General features: G+C 38.8%; 1 protein-coding gene and 1 long non-coding RNA gene across 6 annotated transcripts; one reads left to right on the top strand and one right to left on the bottom strand.

Moving 5' to 3' along the window:
* Nucleotides 1-3189: 3189 nt before the first annotated feature.
* On the bottom strand, nucleotides 3190-12318 carry LOC103722256 (uncharacterized). 5 transcript variants are annotated; one of them, XM_088706798.1, is made up of 6 exons: nucleotides 11451-12318; nucleotides 10594-10654; nucleotides 10453-10516; nucleotides 9917-10365; nucleotides 9502-9814; nucleotides 3190-4743 (listed from the first exon to the last, which is right to left on the bottom strand). In XM_088706798.1, exons 4-6 carry the CDS (start codon nucleotides 10360-10362, stop codon nucleotides 3463-3465), a joined length of 2040 nt encoding a protein of 679 aa, XP_088562924.1. In that variant the 5' UTR covers nucleotides 10363-10365; nucleotides 10453-10516; nucleotides 10594-10654; nucleotides 11451-12318; the 3' UTR covers nucleotides 3190-3462. The 5 variants fall into 5 exon arrangements, with proteins under 5 accessions (XP_088562924.1, XP_088562926.1, XP_088562922.1 ...); XM_088706800.1 differs by having other exon boundaries at nucleotides 10594-10662; nucleotides 11451-11589; XM_088706796.1 differs by having other exon boundaries at nucleotides 10453-10654; nucleotides 11451-12295.
* Nucleotides 12319-17633: 5315 nt separating this feature from the next.
* LOC120106790 (uncharacterized) lies at nucleotides 17634-19839 on the top strand. Its single transcript, XR_005508820.3, has 3 exons — nucleotides 17634-18036; nucleotides 18989-19033; nucleotides 19647-19839. It is a non-coding gene; the product is annotated as an uncharacterized LOC120106790 (long non-coding RNA).
* Nucleotides 19840-20163: the final 324 nt, after the last annotated feature.

The following is a 20163-nucleotide window of genomic DNA, read 5'->3' as shown; positions in this document are numbered from 1 at the left end:
GAGTTTCTTAAGTCCTAATTAATTATTAATCTAATGAATCAACATGACTCCTAATTGATTTAGGATTGAAGAGTTCAATTAAGTCAAAATTGATTTAAGTTCTAATTGGATTAGGACTTACCTAGATTGGATCCAAATTGGTTCACCCTTGGTTAAACCCTAATTGGATTAGGGCTAAACCAAATTAAGGCCACCCAATCCTCATTAGATGAGGATTAGGGCAACACAAGAAGGAGGGGCTCAAGCCCCTTCTCCTTGGGTTCATGGGTGCGGCAACAAGAGGGGCCGGCGCCCCTCTTGGAATTAATTCAAGGGAGCTCCTAAAAGTTAGGAGCTCCACTTGTTATTTAAAGAGGGCTTTTTTGGGCTGACCTAATTGGACAAGGAAAAGCCTCTCCTCTCTTGTGCCGTGGCCCTCTCCCTCCCCTTTGCCTTCAGCCGCAAGCAAGGAGGAAGCCAAAGGTGGTTGGCGGATCCTCCTTTCTCTTCCCTTCCTTCATCCAACGCAAGGAAGAAAAGAAGGCTGCGTGGGGATTCTTCTTCTTCCTCTTCTTCATCCTTCTTCTTCCTCCTCTCAAGCACAATCAAGGGTTGATTGAAAGAGAGGAGATCAGCCATCAAAAGTTATCTCTGCAAGGGAGCTAGCACCCCGGGGAGATAGAAAGCTTGGATTGGTCATCTGCTTCGTGTGGATACCCGTAGAGGCCGGGCACTTGAACGGCTTCAAGCGAACCATCATCCTAAACCACGAACTTCAGTTTGCGGTGATCATCTACCCGCACAAGGTGAAGATCTGATCTTCTAAAGATTTTAAAAGTTTTTAATCCTTATCTATCTACGAACGGTTTTTGAACAACATTCATGCGATGAACGGTTGATCCCGCGCATGCCTCTTCCGCTGCATCTGAATTTTTTAAAATTTCAGCGGCATGATCGGGGTATTCTAACAAAACTTATATGTTACTTTCGAAATATAGTTACCAAACAACAAACAACTTTTTGTTCAAAGCTTTATGCTCTACTTTCTAAGCTCTATAAACAAAAGCTCTGCTACAGGTGAATAAGTAGAGTATACCAGGGCGCGTCGAGAGAGCCATGTCGAAGGAACTCGGCAAAATGACCCCGTAACTTTGGGAGGAGTGGTGCTCTCCTATCTTTTGATTAGGAAAGCAGCACATACCAGGAAGTAGCGATTGTTTATTAAAAACACCTAAATAAGGCCAAAGGCTCTATTTAGCAAAGTTTTTGGAGAGCCAAAAAGCATTCTTTAACCCTCCAAAAGTACTTTTGGATGGTATAGTGGTATTTGATAAAAAATCTAGAAGTTGTTTTGGCTTTGCTAGAAATCTGAAAAGGTCTACTAAGAAGAAGTCATTTGGAGCTTCTCCCGAAAAGTACTTTCTAGCAAATATCGAAAAGTTGTTTGGGTTTTTATGAAATTTTTGTGGTGATCAAAATACCTATAAATAAATCTCTTAATTACATCTATATATTATTATAATAATATAGTAATGGATTACTATATCATATCATATCATTATACTATAAATATAATATTATGTTACATTATATTATAATAATATATAATATTTATTACATTATAATAATATTATACTATGTAATAATATTTTAATATATAATAACACATTATATTATATTATTGTATTGTTCTATACTATACTATATTATATTATATTATACCGTATTATGTTATATAATTATGCTATAGTAGACGATATTATATTACACTATATTATAACAATATTATATCATGATACAGTATATATCATATTACATTATAATAAGATTATATTATGTAATAATATATAATATTAGATTATATTATACTCTACTGTATAATACTATATGATATTTTTATTTTTTATTTTGCCATACCAAAATTATTTTTTTAGTTTAGTTACCAAATATATGTTAAAGTTTTATAACATTTTAGAAATATAGTTATCAAACAGTAAATAGCTTTCTGTAAATCTATACTTCTAAAAAATCTACTTATGAAAGCTTTACTACCAATAACAATCCTAAATAAGGCATTTGGCCCTGCAGGTCCTTACAGTCAAAAGATTGATATAAGACCTAGGATCTAAGGATTCGATTGATTTTAGCCCCATTGATTATTCCAATTACATATAGTGGCATAGCGTAAGCAGGCCTTTGTGAAAGATATCACAGCCCACATAATGGGCATGGAGTGCCTCCTCCATGTTTCTCTGCTAGGAAGGCTTGAAATGCTCAGCCCTCTGAAGGGCATAAATTAAAGCATCTCCTAATTCTTGAGACAACATCAAGGCTTCATATATATTTAATAGAGCAAGGATATTTTTAAGGTACTAAAAGATATTATATTCAAGCCCAGATAGCTTAGATTGTCTCACAGGCACATTAGCCTCTTCGTCGATCTCTAACAACTTGTCTTTGCCTTTACCTTTGGGAGGAGGAAGTTGTCATGGTGGTAACGTTTTACCCTTCCTCTCAAATTCTTTAGGCGCTCCTTCAAAGTTCTTCTTCCCCTTCTTCAGGTAAAGGGTTCCACTTCTGACTTATCAACCTATCACCAAGCTAGTGACATAACAGGAGCTAGTGTTGAGTTTTCAAACATCATCCCTTTATAACTTCATAGAAAGCACCATATTCTCCTGATCTAAGTAATTCTCCTTAAAATATTAATTTTGATATTCAGGGATAACAGATCTCTTCCTAATAATACCAAGTCATGAATTAGACCTAGGAATTACATCATTGGGCTAATTGAATTGAGTCGAGAATAAAATTGTTTTTTTAAGGATCTCCATGTTGCATTGCATATTCATCAATTAGCAACTTATGTGGCTAGACGGTACCGTGAGCTGAACATCAAAAACATGACAAGTGACAACTGTATGGAATTCACCAAACATCCCAGTGAATTCATCATGACTCAGCTCCCCTAGATATGAAAACCGAAGAACAACATGCAGACTATGAAAACAGATGCAAGACCTACAAGGTAATTGAGCCCATCATAAATCCACAAGAAACAAAGATTTACAGTAATAGTAGGGCAAGAATGTAACAACTGAAGTAAAAATCTGAGAATTCTGGACAGCTACTCTCCCACAAATATGAAATATTTACATCACAACAAGCTCAGACTGCAGCAGAATGCTAGACCAGATAAACCACGTCAAATGTGACAAATATGGGGTGCAAACCAAATATTAATCACTTCAAAGCCCACATACCAGTGCTACTTCAATGAACAAGCGCATCATAGCATGAGGAAGATGCATCGACATTTTTTTTTTAATTTAGATGCGAAAATACGTGGGAATGCAAATGCTACATAAGTGACAACAAGAAACCAATGATGAAATATAGGTGAACAAGATTATGACAAATGACGGAAAAAGAAAAGGCCAAAAAACCTCATTACTGACAGCTAACAGCATTCTACAGCAATAGCTACAATAGCTGCATATCAGAGCGAGTAATGTCATGACCACGTATCAAGTATCGATCTTCAGATGGCATTCCTATTCTCACATCTGGGTGAGGTTTTGAAATCTCATTGGGCAAAGGCCGTCTCCCTGTAGGATTTTGGTAATCAGCAGCTACTCCACTTCTCACATCTGTCTGAGTTATTGAAATCCCGTAGGGCAAGGTTCGTCTCTCTGTTGGGTTTCGGTAATCAGCAGGCAATCCAGTTCTCGCATCTGTGTAAGGCAAGGCAAAACCACTGGAAACAGGAACTCCTGTGCCAACATGGTACGGATCAAAAGACTGATTGCTCATTGAAACCCCAGATTTGGCTTCTATATGCGAAGAAATGGGATATGGGTAACCATTGGCACTGCTGGCATATCTGACATAAGGACTAGTAGCTGCCAACCTTAATCTTGAACCACAAATCTCATGGCCTGCAAAGTGAGCCTGGGGATATGAGTCTGTCGATAATCTGAACAGACCAGCAGAACCAACGGGAACTTTCAAAGCATCACCTGATATATTTGCCCAAGAATTTGAATGTGTTGGTGTTGCACTAACCAGGGTGCCTTGACTTGTCAAAGGTGACTTATTGAGTTCTTGCCGTAGTGATACCTTAGCATGGTGAAGAGCTTCCAACACACCCCCCAAGTTGCTTCTGGGTTCCAGAGACAATTGCATGTCAGACTCGTTTTGCATATCTGATCCCCGTTTGGAGATTTTGCAAGTAGAAATTGCAGTGGAAGAACTCCCACTTGATGGTACATCGAGGATTTCAAACCCAGCTGGATGTAAGTTTGGATTACTAGAAGCACCACTATCAGGGTTGTCATATTTTAGTTCTCGATTCAGCTTCTCCCTTGCACTAATAAAAGTCCTTCCTTCAGAAGGGCCTACATTTTCTGTGACTGCCACTTCATCATACCGTTGACCCAAGAAATTTCCGTCCCTGCAAACATGAGAATTACTTCCACTAGGAGCTGTTGTTAGATCAGTCTGCACAGGGCCAACAGATAATGCAGCAGTAGTTGCTTCTTGGCTTCCACCAGTCTTTTCTGAATGGGTACTATGAGATATTTGAACAATCGTGACAGTGGATAGACTTTCAGCTTTTGGTTCCTTTACGGTGGGCAAATTTTCAGCCCTTGGTTTTGCCTCTCCATTATAATATGGCTTTTCATCCACATGGTCACTGTCTTCATCATTTGATTCTCTACTCTTTTGAGTTACATGAAGCTGGTTCCCAGATTCACAATAGCCCTGAATTTGGAGACCAAAATGTTACAAATCTATTGCGGATCAACAAATAAAATATAATTAAGCAACAGTGCAAATTAGCAACAAAGGGAGGTACTTCAGTAATGCGAGCAACAGGATGGGAGCAAAATTAAGAAAATTAGTCATTCAGCAAGTTATGCGACTTGGTCAAATAGAACTCCCACCAAATCTAATTTAGATAGTTATTTTTGGAAAACACTGAAACTTTAACTGCTAAATTACTCTACCGAACACCAACAAGCAGCACAGCTGACATACCACACATCCAAACATCAAGTGCCAGCCACAACAAAAAAAGGCCACTACAAAACAGCCTAATTACTTAGTTCAGACAGCTCATTACCATGTCACCACCATAAATAACCAATATGTATAAACACTGTCTCTCAATGCCAAAAACTCGGATCCATGACAGCTCCATCATTCACAAATTTCAACACAAAGTCCACCGCCATAACATATAGAATAAAGCAAACAATCCCTTGATCGATAGAGTATGCAATTTAACTTATCAAGTTTATATTACAGGATTAGCCAACTTAATTAAAATAATTCATCATACGACCAGCCAACCTAAGATATAACTCAAATGAATTGTTTAAGAAAAGCAAGTAAAAATTCAGGAAAATTAAATCTTGAACCATATTACAGCATCTGTTCACACAAAAACAAAATCTGGTGAAAGAAATTTGTAAAACTAAAAACTCTTTTTTTGTCACTACTCTAAAACATAGGTGGGACTTGGGACAAAAGCTTGACAGTTTTGGTTTTCCACTATTTACTATTGTTTCAACTTCGATAAATAGACATGGAAATCAATAAAACAAATGGAAACAAATGGAGTTTCTCATTAAAGAAATGACTGCAGAACAATGAAAAACTATAAGTAAACAACTGGAAATTTCAAAAGTGGTATTCCTGGTCTTTCTCTTAAAGTTAAAACATCTCCTGGTAACGTCCTGTAGTTTTCTATGCACATCTCCAAACATTTCCCATGAGTTTTTCAGTTTCACGAAAACCAAATTGGATCCATTTCATAAGTGGGTTTTCCAGTAATGACTAAATGCATGGGGATGTGTTAGCTTGTACTCAATGAAACTGACAAATACACAGATTGCTTCTGTATGGCATTGACACAATCTTTCACACTTAAATCACCACCCTAACATACGCTCAATTGATTGCTGTCAAATGTCAAGTATTGATGCTTATGCTGTAGATTTTCTTGATGTTTCCCATCAGCTAACAGTTGACAGGCGAGTTCAAAAATTTTGCCACAATCCATTTTGGAATTCCTTACATCAGGAGTAAACAAGATAAAGATATCCCAGTTACCCAAGGAGATATGTAATGTAAGTTTCAAGAACTAATGCATACCACGTCTAACTATTACATGCCTCCTCATGGTATATAAGGCCTTCTTTGATGGAAAAAGATTTGTGCTTGATAGCAGAAAGAATCATAACCTTTCCTACAAAATTCAAGGAATGTTGATGTTGTACCGCCCCAAACCGCCCAGGGGTTCGGGGCATACTGAGCCATATGAAGGGCGGACCAGCATGGTTCTGCCCCTTGATTCGAGAAGCCAATGAGGGTGGGGGAAGGGAGAAGGAAAGAGACAAAAAGGGAAAGACAGAGAAAGGGACGGAGGGAGAGGGAGAAGAAGAGAGGGGTTCCCTGTTTTGAAATGAAATAGAAGCTCTGGCCCCTTTTTATTTGAATTTTTTTTAAGTGAAGTCAGCACTCTCTCCCCCCCTCCCTCTCCCTCTCCATCCTTCGCCCCACTCTCTCTCTATCCCCATTCCTCTCCTTCTTTCTCTGTCTCCCCCTCCCTCTTCCTCTCTCCCCTCCTCCGTCTCCCTCCCTCCCTCCCTTCCTCCCTCTCTCTCCATATCTTTTCCTCTCTTTTCTTCGCCCTCTCCCTTGCTGGCTCTACTGTGTTAGCATAGGACCAGAACGGAACAACACAGCTGCATACCATACGGTACCACTAAGCAATTAATACGGTTCCAGTACCGGCACCAGCAAAACCTGCAACAGATTCTCTATAATCCAGAAAAGTGTTGCCTCTGCCAAAGGCAGTAGACAAGAGACACATCAGATAATTATATTGGAAATGATGGTCATCTTCTTACAGAAACATTAGCTAGTTTGTAATGATACTGAAATTGGAAAAAAAAAAGGGCTCCCCATGATTCAATAAAGGGCTGTTTGCCAAAAATATCTAGTATGGTCACTATACAAGTGAAATGTTTTGGTGGTGACCAGGATCTAGATTATTCTAAAAGGTATGGAGATAAACCTTTTATAGATGTGTTGACTGGTAATATTCCAATGGAGACCTCATTGCAAAATTCATGTAAGCATAATATACTTGTTACTGGAGAAAATAGGGAACAGCAGATATCATTATGGAACTTTAAAGTGCACTCCTACAACATGGATGTTACAATGCAGTGTGATAAAGATACAAGCACACAAAATGCAGCTAATCTCCTTCAAAAATTTTTTTTTCTGCCACCTTGCATTGATAAAAAATAATATAAAGGACGAAGAAAATGGTTTTCTGTAATCTAACTGGGGAATACAAATTGGAAATGCAACACCATAACTTATGTACTTAAGACACTTATGAATACAGCATTTTTAAATGGATCAGTATGTTTGCTAGCAAGTACATAAGCCTATGATGTAGGAAAAAGAGATGTTAACATAATTGCATGGTAAAGAGAAATAATTTCAGAAATTTGAATGGTTAAAGTAATGGAGGTAAGGACCACTAATAAAAGAAAACTGAAGTAGCACCCTAGAGAATTTAGGAAAATCAATTTGAAATGGTAAGGGATGGATAGACATGACCCCCATCAGAAGATCATGGTTTCGAGTAGCCTTATATTTTTGAATAGTTAATTAATGGCTTTCAATAATATACTTCTAGGTTTTGAAATAAATGCAATAAAGAGATATAATAACAGCAAAATTAAATTATTATGTTAAAAAATATAACAAGTAGCTTTGTAATTTCTGCATGTTTTTCAAAGCAGCAGCAATAGGTATTTTGAAAACAACTAATAATATGCATGATTTTAAAGCAGCAATAATTTCTGCACAGCTTTTAAAAATGCAGAAGTTTTCTGCACAAATTTTAAAGATGCAGAAAATTCTGCTCAGAAATTAAAGATTGCAAGGTCAATAAGAGAAAATGGAGACACCATGGATGACCCACATAAATCATAGTTATTTAATCTGTATATGAAACTAGTACTGCACATGTATTGGCCAAATTTCAAGAAATCAATTTTATTTTACATACTTTTAAAAGTCGAGCAATAATACTCACCTTTTATAGTTTTTCTGTCTGCATTATACAAGACTTGTCATGTCTTTGAAAATAAATTAGGCACTGCATTTTCGAAAAGCATCAGGCAGAAATTTCTAGAATGTGTGTTCACATAAAATACATGTGCAAATGTACATGTGCAAAACAAACAACGATGATGCATGTGTATATGCATAAATTATACATACTACATACAAATACATATTATTTAATACACATGCATGTGTAGATGATGCATGTATATATAAGTGTTCATATATGCTCACATATCATATTTGTATTTCTGAATATATTCATATTAATTGAATACATTCCATACAGGATCATATAATACCCAAACATATCCATCTCCAATTTCTATATCATTAGCATTTTTGTTTCACGGCCAGAAGTTTTAGCATATTCAAAGTCTCTAAGTTGAAAGAAAATAAATATATCTCATATTGTATCTTTTGTATATGAAATAACTATGAGAAATGATTTAGCTTGAAGAGAATGAAAAAAGTTTCTATATCAGACAAACTGAACATCAATTGGAATCAACAATTAAGTAGGTCTCATAAAGCCAACTCATGTCTTTACATTGAAGAGCAAACCAGGTATATGCAATGCGTGTTATGAAATAACTTGGATCTGCAAATAAAAAATAAAAAATAATGATATAATTTAGAATGAGTACTATATCAAGAAAATGAAAGAACTTATTTCATTTCTTCTTCATATGTTATTAGAGACCTTGATCATGAATTATTTGGATACTTTCATTAGACGTCCTTGCAGATACCTTTTTATGTTTTCGTTTTTTCTTTTCTCTCCTTTTCTGTTGTATAACAGATTCCTTCTGGGGTTTGTTGGATCCAAACTATTTTGAAAACAGATTTTGATAAAATGTAATACTTTGGTGGTTTGAAGATGAGGACAATTTCAGGGAGAAAAAGTGATTGATGTAATCTTCAACAATAATCCTCAAATTCAAACCTGTCTTCTTAGTACAGTGCAAAACAATGAAGCCCATTTTGCACAGAAAGCAAGAACAACTAGACTGTTGACTAATTGCTTAAATTTGAGCTCAGCTTTGGCAGGGAAATTGTTGATTTACTTCTAAATAAAATACCCCTTGGTAGGTGCGATGGATACGCAAAAGACAGTGCATAAACCACCAACTAGTCAGTTCTGTCAGCTTGAAAAAACCTAGACACACAAATTTCAAAATAGTAAACATATGAGCATTTATGTCGAGCAGAATCACTTCCATGACATCACGCAAAATTGCTCCATGGCGTTAGCAATATAGAAGTACAGATTTCACCAGCTTCCTCCGGTTCTATTGAAGTTAAAATAATTTGGTGTTATATAAAATTCACCACAATATGAAGCATTTAAAGTTGAAGGATACATACCATAGTTGTACATTTATTCTCACTGTATTTTCTTTCCCATTCTGTCTGAGCATCTTCCTCTGTCTGGAACTGACCAATAAGCTGGGCCTGCTGTTCTAGAACTCTTTCCATCTCTTCACCTCTCCCACTCCCAATTGCATCAGTATTTTCATTTGTATTAATAGGAGGAAATGGCATTGAAGAATCTGGAAATATGTTTTCTATCTCATTACTGGAATCAGGCTGATCACCACTAATGTATGACCATGCAACCTCTGTCTTCACATGAGCATCATCAACGATATGCTTGCCCGTGTCATCCTCTGCTGCTGATCTGGCAAAACAAAGTCATCATTTAACAGAAACTAAATTACAAGGAAGTACATGTGACAGAATGCACAAATGGAGTGGCAGGAGAAAGAATATAGAGAAATACCCCATCTCCTTTACTTTTAGCTTGCAGCATGACTTTTCCGAATGATATTTTGGAGAAGATCCAGCAGTTGACATGAAACTGCACCGTCTCTGTCTTTGCCTGATTTGCTTTGCCTTCTGCTTTTTATGAGAATCTGGACTACCGCTGCAGCCTGTCCATGACAAGCTCCCAACTTGAGAGGGGGAAACTTCAAGCTCGGAACCTGACAGTGCATCCTCAAATTCACTCTTCTCCATTTTGGAGGCTGTTGAAGTTTCATCTTCTTTAAAAGCATCCTCACATCCTTTCATACCACTGGGAACTTCATTTTGGTCAGAGCTTGAATCAGTTATTTCGGAGAAATCATCAATCCCCTGAGTTTCTAGAATGGCAAGAACCTCTGCAGCGGCCCTCTCAGCTTTCTTCCTCTGGATTGTAACAATCTTAAGCTGCTCCTCCAACTCCATGACCTAAACAACCAACAACACCCCAGTTCCTTCGAAAAAACAATCTGTATAAAAGAAAATAGAAATTAAAAAAATAAAAAGATGCCTAACCCTTTTAGCTAATTGGTCAGCTCTCTCCTTTGCAGCTCTTGATATTGACCTTTCAGAAAGTAACCTAGCACGAAGAAACTCAATGGTCATTGCTGTTGAGTCACCCATAATGGTCTCCAGGAAAATATCACCCAGTTTCACCTTTCCTTCAGAATCCTAGCCTGGACTTCCAACCACCCTTCTCCTCAAACCCCGAAGAAACCTATTTTCCTCCACAATCACCACAAGTCAGTCGGCACAGATATATAATTAGAAGTTGGAGTAAAAGAAAAGAAAAGAGAAGACAACTGTGAAGCAAGAAATAGATTTCAAGTTCACCAAAAAAATTTATCTCCAAAAAGAAAAAGCTAAACATACTGAATATATAAACATTCAGAACGCAAATAGGAAAGAAAACTGGAAGACAATAAACAATATCCAGCTACTTTATTCTATCCATAAATTTAATCTACCCAGTGTTCTTCGCCCATTTAGTTTATATAACCTAGTAACTCAGGAAATTTATTCCCCCAATATCAATCATTCCATAGTAGATCACACAAACGCATGGCTCACAAATATATCGACATGATAGGTGCGAACAACTAAAATCAATTTTAATAACTAAACACCAGCGTTCACAGTAATAACATTTATTTTTGAGTTCCAATGCAATCAAAGACATCCAATCTTGACGATAACGACAATAGACAAATCAACGATAGGAATTGTTGAAAGAAGCCATTATCCCCAGAAAACAGGGAAATCCACAACCAGCAAAACCAAGACCTAAGTGGCGAAGAGACCCAAAATTCTACGAACCATCCGTCCACACAACTAACTGAAAGATCTGCACGGAGTCCATAATTAGCAAAGAGAGAAAACCATTCCAAGAAACAGAAGAAGGCATCATCTAAATAGAAACCCTAATTCCCTTCAGAGACGGAACCCCTAAACATATCCAAAAAAACCATTACGCAGAACGGAAAAGAGAAAAGCCGATGCTTCGTTCTCCGTACCTGTTACGTCGTTGCTTTATTTCCACAACGAACGAATTCCTGATCCCCTCTTCTTCGCGGCCACGGCCAGTTGGAAGATTAGAGGAGAAGAGCAGGAGCTTCGGTTGACGGCGTGGGGATACGCCGAGGAGACCTCTGGACTCTCAATATCATTGCTCTGACAAGAAAATTAGCAAGACAAGCTCTCTAGGATGCTAAAAATGAGGGCATAGTATTTTAATTTAAATATATTCCAGCTGGCAAGAGCCGACTTCAGGAGTCGTTCTGTATTACGAGTCAGCGGACCGTAGAACTCCTTAATATTCTAGTCCCCTGACCCATGTACAGAGCGAAGCAAGCAGGTTTGCAAAGACGAACCAAGTACATAGGATTTGTAAAAAGATGTAAATTTTGATTGAACTGCATCTTATGAAAATATACAAAATACGTTTTCTTATAAATTATATGTAGCGTAACAATATTTTTATGAAGTTGAATAAGAAAATATATATTATTTTCTAATAAAGTGAAATGAAGAAACATAAGCATTGGAGAGATTGGTTGGAGCAAATTCGATTAACTTTTCTCTTTTTTTTTTATGCAAATTTGGGATTCTTCATGGCAGATCATTTCTCCGTCTTCGACTACTATGGGCCGAGCAGATTGATCAACGCCTTCTACATCTCCAGTCATCAGATAAATTTTGGCATCAACAGATTGGCGCTATATATGGAAATGAGGATGTATTCCATCTTTTTTAATCGGTTTTGAGCATTTTCGACAACGATCTAACCATCGATGCATTCTCGAGGATCTTAGCGGTCGACCCCTCTTCCGTAGTTGTCCCTAAGCACTGTCTCCTTTCTGCATAGGACGCGCATCCTAGGACACCGTGATATAGTCCCGGGAGGCCATCCTTTCGTGCCACCTAAGACATGAGTCCCATGTGCACTAAAACACGGGACCATGCATCACTCCGACTAGATTCATCACCGCCACATCCAACATGGCGCCCATCGTTGTAGGTCGCCTCATCCCTCACCGGCATGCCACAATTGTCAAGAGAACCAGTCAGGGCCCACCTTCCTTATCTTCATGGGTGTTGTCTCCTCCATGGCTATGTTGGCCTGCTTTTGGTTGCCTTTATTATCATTTTCTGACCTTTGACGACCCTTGTCAGACTTTCCATGTCCACGACCACGTCTACGGTAGCCAACTCTACCACATCTTCGACCAGCATGCTTTTGGTCGGAAGTGCCTTCACAATTTTTGTCTTTGTTGCTGGCCTCCAACTTGGCCTAAAAAGCCTGCTCAACATTCTTCTCTGTTGACTCGTTCATCCTTTCTTCATGAGCTAGAAGAGAACCCATCAATTGATTAAGAGAGTAGGTAGACAAGTCCTTAGACTCTTCAATGACAGTTACAACATGATTAAATTTTGGTGGCAACTCCTGAAAACCTTCTCTACAACTTTCTAGCCTGAGATGTTTTCTCCATATGTCCTTATTTGATTTCTAGTGACAGAAATTCTAGAGAAAAAATCTTGGACAGGCTCACCTCTCTTCATGGACAAGGTCTCAAATTCTCTACGAAGAGTTTGAAGTTCACTGTAGTTACTTTCTTGCCACCATAAAATTCTTGCTTGAAAGTAGTCCAGGCATCCTTCAATTTGGTGACGTTAGCAATCTGGAGAAAGATAGTCTCTGTCACTGCCTGCTGCACGACAAGTAGAGCCTTCATATCCTTCTTACGAAGCTCCTTCAAATCTGTTGATTTCTCCACAGCTTTCGAGCTCTCTGTTTCTTCATAACCATTCTTACCTAAATCCCAAAGATCATGTGAACTAAAAATTGTCCTTATCTTGATACTCCAAAACTCATAATTTTTCTCATTAAAAATAGGTACCAAGGATTGTGAGAGGTTGATAGTGTTTGTACCATTCGACATGATGAAACACCACCAAAGGATTACCTCTCCTTTGAAGATCCCTTGCTTTGGCAATGATCTCCACAACACACCACTATGCTGGGCACGACCGAAACAAGTAGGTGTTTCTAAAGGTTGCAAGTTTGCATGGAATCAAATAGCCCATCAAATACACGTAGAAAGTTCCTAAAATAAAGTAGTTAATTCTATGTTGTGCCTTTGTGCCCATAATCAAGGAAACCTAGGCTCATTGAACAAGAGGTCAAGAGGGGGGGCGCACGTGCACACACACACACACACACATATATATAACTATTGGTCTTAGAGCTTGGCTTCTTAGTGGTTGGTCATGTGGATTCCATGCTTTATCAAAAGGGTTTTTTCTTGTGTGTTAGTTTTCACATGGTCTTTACAAATGGAGAAGGCAGTGGAACTTGAAAAGCTACATCAAAGCATTAGGCTGACCAAGAAAATTATGATGGAGGATTATCTTGTTGCCAAGGATCGACACAAACCAGCAAAAGGGAAAGAAAACCAATCCTTGGAGATGGAAGACAGGTAATGAAAAGCCCTTGATAAGAAATGTTTAGTAGCAGCACCCACAAGGTATTTTGTGGAATGCATTAGAAGCATGCTATTCCAATCAAGCTTTGCAACTTCTTTTTAGACCAAAGGCAAATGTAGTTGTTTATTAAAAGATTACAAACTTTCCAATGGATTGTGATGTCTAAAATTCTTTTGAAGTGGTTAAAAAAAATCTCTCATATAGCCACCCTAGAGTATTTGGATGTGAAGCTTAAGTTGTGCCAAAAGAAAATAAAACTTAGCTTGGATGTGAAGTCAAGGAGTGTGGATTCTAGGGTATGTAGTTGATGATAGAGACAATGGACTATGACATATGGTGGCTAAGATCATCAGGAGCAGAGATGTCTTTCTTGAGGATGTGATGTTTGAAGAAAGTAAGTTCAAAGAGTAAAAAAATTGAAAGACTTGTTGATATGCAAGCCAATAATTTAAATAGTCCTTGGCATGTCTAAAAGAATCATCCTCATATTTATGACGAAGTAGTTGATCATGAAGAAAGCCTAGGACCAATAGAACATTGACCAGGAATTTTTGAGAGTAAGGAAATTTTTTGGAGTATAAGCAAGAGTTTACAAGATCATCTAAATCACAAAAGCCTAATCTCAGGTGTTCCCTTTTCTTTGTATTATATTTTGTTTACTAGTGTGGGTAAGCATAAATCATTTCAAGAAGCTGAGGATTATCCTAATATTGAAAATGGTGGAAGACGATGGAAGATAAGGTCAGTTCTTTTACCAAACCATACGTTGAAGTTGGTGAAGCTTCTGGGTGGGATGAAAACATTAAAAAATATAGGGTGTAAATGGTGCAAGGCAATTGTAGAAGGCTATGGTCAGAAATCTGGTTGCTGTTAGAGACAGCTCAGCTCTAGTTTTCTTATCCTTGGTTGAAATATAAATTTAGAGCTTGAACAACTCGATGTCAAGACTGCATTCTTTTATGGTATGTTGGAGGAAAGTTAAATCTTAGCCTGAAGGTTTGTGGAGAAGGCCAATTCTAACTGGAATTGCAGGATGCAGAAAGGATCATTTGGATTTAGACATGTATCTGATAGTGGTTAAAAAAAGAAATAGATTTTTTCATGAAGTATGCTAAATGCGAATCGATCATTGGTCAAAGAGTTAGCAAGCATGGTTTTGACTCAAGCTAAGTGCATATCTGAAATTCTTGAGAGTTTTAATATGACTAACTACAAATGCATCTCTACAGCATTAGCCACACACTTCAAATTGTCACAAAGAGATTTTCCAAAGGCCGAGCTTCAAAGAAAGAAAATGATTAATGTTCCCTATGTTTGTGCTGTAGGTAGCTTGATGCATGATATTCTCTATACAAGATCAGACACTTTCAAATGCAGTTCGAGTTTTCTCAAGATAAATGTCTAATCCAGGACAAGGCTTGTGCTTTGGAGGCTTTTTGTTGGAGATTGTGGTTTTGTTGATGCCAGAATGCTAGTTGCAAAGAACTAAGCTCCACTAATAGTGTATTTTTATAAGTTGTGCTGCTGCAGTTCATTTTATGGGAAACTTCCAAGATGTAGTTGGCTTATCATCCATAGAAGAACAAAATATTGCATTCAATGGAAGCTGCAAATGAGATGATTTGGTTAAGGATATCTCTTGGTCAGCTTGGAGTGGAAGATGAGAAGCATTGCATGCATTGTGATCGCCCAAGCACAACATTCAGCTTATCACTCTACAACAAAGCATATGGATATCTAATATCACTTTATTGTATTAGCTTTGGAATATAAGATAGTGAAAGAGAGAGGGAGAGAGTTCTAGAAAAGAGGTTGACATGGTGTGCTCTAGTTAGCCGCTTTGGAGATGGTTTTTCTCTTTTGTTTGTATTGTCAGGTTATACTCTAGATAGCTGCTTTGGTGAGTTTTTATTGGGACTAACCTGCAAGAAGCTATAAAGAGAGTGTGCTCCATAGCGTGCTCTATTGGTTGCTGTTTGCTCTGCATCTTTCTTTTCAATTTTGGATTTGAGTAGTCAGGCATCTTTGTCTATCGGCCAAAAATGTTTTTTCCCTTACATAGAGCAATGGTGGAGGTGGCGAACAGTTGCAATCTTGCTCCTTTTAATTAATTGTTTCTTTTTTGTCTACGGTTTAGTGCTTTTCTGCGTTCTCATTTTTCTTGTTGCCTTTCAGATGTCCTTGAAGGTTTGTCCATTTAAAGCTTTGTTAATTTTTGCAGAGATTTTTTTCTTGTGAAATGGAATATAATTGTTCAGATGGAGAGTCTTTTTGAGGATGGTTGATGCTTCTGTTGCTAGCGAGAAGTTGGTTTATGTCCGTTTTCCTACATGCTTAGACATTTTCTGGTATTGGTTTAAAGCTTTTTCTCTTTTTCCTTTATGGTTTGATCGCCTCTTTCCCCTATTTTTCCCCCTTTTTTCCTTTTTCCTTTTTTCGAGCGAAATGGGAGGTATTTTAGTTCATCATGGGCTTTTACCGTCTCTTTTTGTCTTTTTTTTAGGCATATGTGTGAGGATTTTGGTTCTATCATCCTTTTCTTCTAATTCTATTTTTTTTTTATTGTCGTTGTCGTTAAGTTAGAATCAGGTCATGCGATAAATTTGCATCTGCTATAGAAAGCCTGGTGGTATGTTGATTAAAGAAGGATGCTGCATCAATGCATCTATAATTAAAGCAATGTTTATGCTATGATGCTATAGTATTTTAGATATGGTAATTTTTTTATGCTATCATTAAGTGCAAAGTTATGTGTATATATGTATGTATATATAGGTATGTGTACATATATGTATGAGAATATTACGATTTGCAGCTTAGAGTTTAAGATTTAGGTGCAGTTGTCCATGATAAGTGCATGAACTTTTTCTCTTGAGACCATGCATCTCTCCGCATAGGTACATTTTAAACGTCCTCAATAAGGATAAGAGACTATATGCGAGAAAGAAGATCATGTGAGTTATTCAAGCTGATATTTAAAGGAGAACAATAGAATATATTCTGTAAAGTGAACAAGTAACTCGTCAAAAATAGTTACTTGGTTGTCTAATAATTCTGGGAACATATAATATGAGTGCTTTGATTTAATGAAGTCAGTGTACAGTTTATGAAAGTGTTTTGCTATTGACATTTTAGTTCATTCCAAATTAGTGGTCAATGGTTTTCCTTGAGACGGTGGGATTACTTCACTCCTGGATACCTTGATGCCCTAAAACACCTAACTGATCTGAAAGAATGTCAGAAAGAAGAATATGTTGTATTGTTTCATCACTGATTTTAAAAGTGTGTTATTATTTTTAAGGTCTGTTACTTTGAGAATGACATCTCTTGTTCTATTCAGATTTCTATACCAAAAAGTGTGCAGGTAAGTAAAATCCATTCTGTGGCTTTGACTAGCTTTGATACTGAAAGATTACACATGTACTGGAAAAATGGGATCCCAGTTGTCAGAAATCAGGTAATGGATTCCTTGAGACTGTTAATGACTCTCTCTCTCTCTCTACTTTCTATTTAACTAAAGCTGATAAATTTTAAGATACAGGTATGGAAGTCAATGGGTGGTCTACTGTCCGAGAAGTTTTTAGATACCAATGTGTCTATTCCCTTTCCTGGTCCTCCTTTAAATACTCCATCTGACAGAAGTTGTGAGATATGGGGCTAAAGTCGGCAGCCCCAGCCGACTTCAGCCCCGTCCCCATTCTAGGAAGGTCGGAACAGAGGATCGCAATCCGGTTCTTCCGGGGACAAACCAGGCAAGGGCGCCGCAGGAATCCCGCGGCGCCCTCCCTCCGACCGATCCGCGGCCAATCCCGGCCGCGGAATCCTCTCGGCCGCCGCGATTCACGCGGCGGAGAGTCGCCGCGAGGGGTGATAAAAAACCCCCAAGCCCTCCTCTCCTCCGCATCCTCCTCCTCCTCCTCCTCTTCCCCCCTTCGCTCCTCCTCCTCTCCTTGGTGACCGGCGTCCTCTTCCCGACCGAGCGCCGCCCGGACTCCCTTGCGGCCACCACCTGTTCCGAGATTCATCCTCTAGATTTCGAGCGCCGCCACCGCCGCTTGACCACTGAATCGAGCACCAGCGGCCGAGATCTTCCTCCCACTACCTCTGCCACCGCCGGTAAGCCTCCCTCCTCCTTGCTTTCATGGGTTTTGGTCTCCTCTGTTTCAACCCAAGCAACCGAGATGATCTTTCTCCTCTGTTTCCGTCGGCCACGGCGACAGTCGCCGGCCGCCATGGCGGCCGGCTAGCCATCGACCAAAGGGTGGCCTCCGGCCACCCAGGCCGGCCACCCCGCCGGCCCTCTCCCTCTCTTCCGTCTCTTCTACTCCCCTTGTCCGTGGGGGGGGGGGGGGGGGGTTGGGGGAAGGAAGAGGCCCATCACGGGCCAAGCTGGGCCCGTTGGGCCCTATCCATTGCAGGCCCAACTTGGGCCCAGTCCAGTCCGGATGGGCCCAGTTGGGCTGAACCTCTATAGGCCCGACTTGGGCCTAGTTCACGGCGGGCCCGACTTAAGCCCAATTCACGACAGGCCCAGTTTGGGCCCAGTTTAAAAAAAAAAAAAAAAAGAGAGAGAGAAGAAGAAAACCCGAAACCCAACTTGGGCCCTATTCAGATCCGAGCCCGGAACCCGAACCCGGATCCGAAACCCGAAACCCGAAATCCGAACCCATTTGGCCAATAAATGAAATTTTACAGATAAGCCCTTGACATTATGTTATTTCAGGACCTTTTGTAATTTGTATCTGATCCCTATAGAAAAGATTTATTACATAAAGGTCCCCAACTATATTTTATTTAGCCCACTCGAGCTTTATAAAATAGTACCCTGTAAATTAAGTATTAGTCCCTGCAATAAATTTTATTGTATAAATGAACTAATTAGAAGCCAACCTTGGGGGCCCTACTTAGCTGGGTCTATACGGGCCCATTGGGCCGTGCTCAATATGGGCCTATCGGGCCATGCCCATTATGGGCCAACTCTGGGCCCTGTTGGGCCGTGTCCAATAGTATTATTTTTGGATTTTTGCTTAATTCTGATATTAACAAAGAATTAATTAAATTTAAACAGGTGAACTTGATCTGCCTATCTGAAGTAGGAATTAAGCGAGAAGAGGTAAGTAACTTAATGCTTCAAAGTGCATTTTCGAAATTATTTGGTAAAATAATTATTAGTGGATTAATTTCGAAATATGTTTTGTATTTAGTAAAATGGGTCTGGCATGTTAAATTTCATTTGAAAATTTTGTTATATACTCTGAAATCCGTAAAATATGACTGGATAATTTATGAAATCTATTTTTCTGTATATATGCATTCTCAGCATGGCTATGATCTGTTCTACTCTGTTCTGGCCCTGCCAATGGGGATTATACGTTGGACCTGTCGACTTGTTATCTGTGAGGAACCGGTTTCGACACCGCACCACCGGTGATTAGAATAGTGGTTTCTGGACACCGGCTGTCATCGGTGGGTAAATATAGTGGATTTGGCACCTTGTGCGACCCATGCCACTGGGTTACGTGGCCGTAGCTTATTTTGTTGAGATTCTGGTATCAGAATTTTTGGAAAAATGATAATAAGTTTTGAAAATAGTAAAACGATGTTATTTATGATTTATTCCAGTCATTATCCTGTATTTTGACCTGATATGCTCCGACCCCACTTTGGGGTATTTTGTTGCTTACTGGGCTAGTGTAGCTCATTATTTTATTTTCTCTGTTTTTCAGATCCAGAGGCTTGATCGCACGGAAATGGGGAGTGCGTTAGATGTTCCGATGATTCCATCAGTTATTGGTCCTTTAGTTAGATTGATTAGAGTATTTGACTTACGTCAGCATATGTTATTTGAAATTTTGTAAGACTGCTTTTGAATAAATTTAAATAATTATGTCAGTTTTGAACATCTGTGATTGCTTTGATATGATCCGTTGCCTTGCACGCCTGCGCGGCCCGCCGTGCGGGCGTGCGGCGTCTGCCGCGCCTCGGGCTCGGGGCGTGACAGAAGTACATAAGGCTATGCTTTTTATATTTGACATATATGAGCTGCTTTCTTGCTCTTTAACTGTTGATAAAAATGTGCATAAATTGTTTTAAAGTCGCACTCTGGGCGCTTCATTGCGAACGTGGCAGATGGTTCATTCTTGTGTGGATGGAGTCTTCCAATTATATCAAATTATGGTGAAGTTTCAATAAGTGAATTTATCAATGAATCAACAACTCTCGCGGTGATTGATTTTTTCAATT

The sequence above is a fragment of the Phoenix dactylifera genome, chromosome 11 (assembly GCF_051530095.1).
Source record: "Phoenix dactylifera cultivar Ajwa chromosome 11, Ajwa_hap1_PhDact_Kaust_v1.1, whole genome shotgun sequence".
NCBI classification, from domain to species: Eukaryota; Viridiplantae; Streptophyta; class Magnoliopsida; order Arecales; family Arecaceae; genus Phoenix; species Phoenix dactylifera.
Note: the sequence above shows the minus strand (reverse complement) of the source record. Positions and strands in the feature narration are given on the sequence as shown.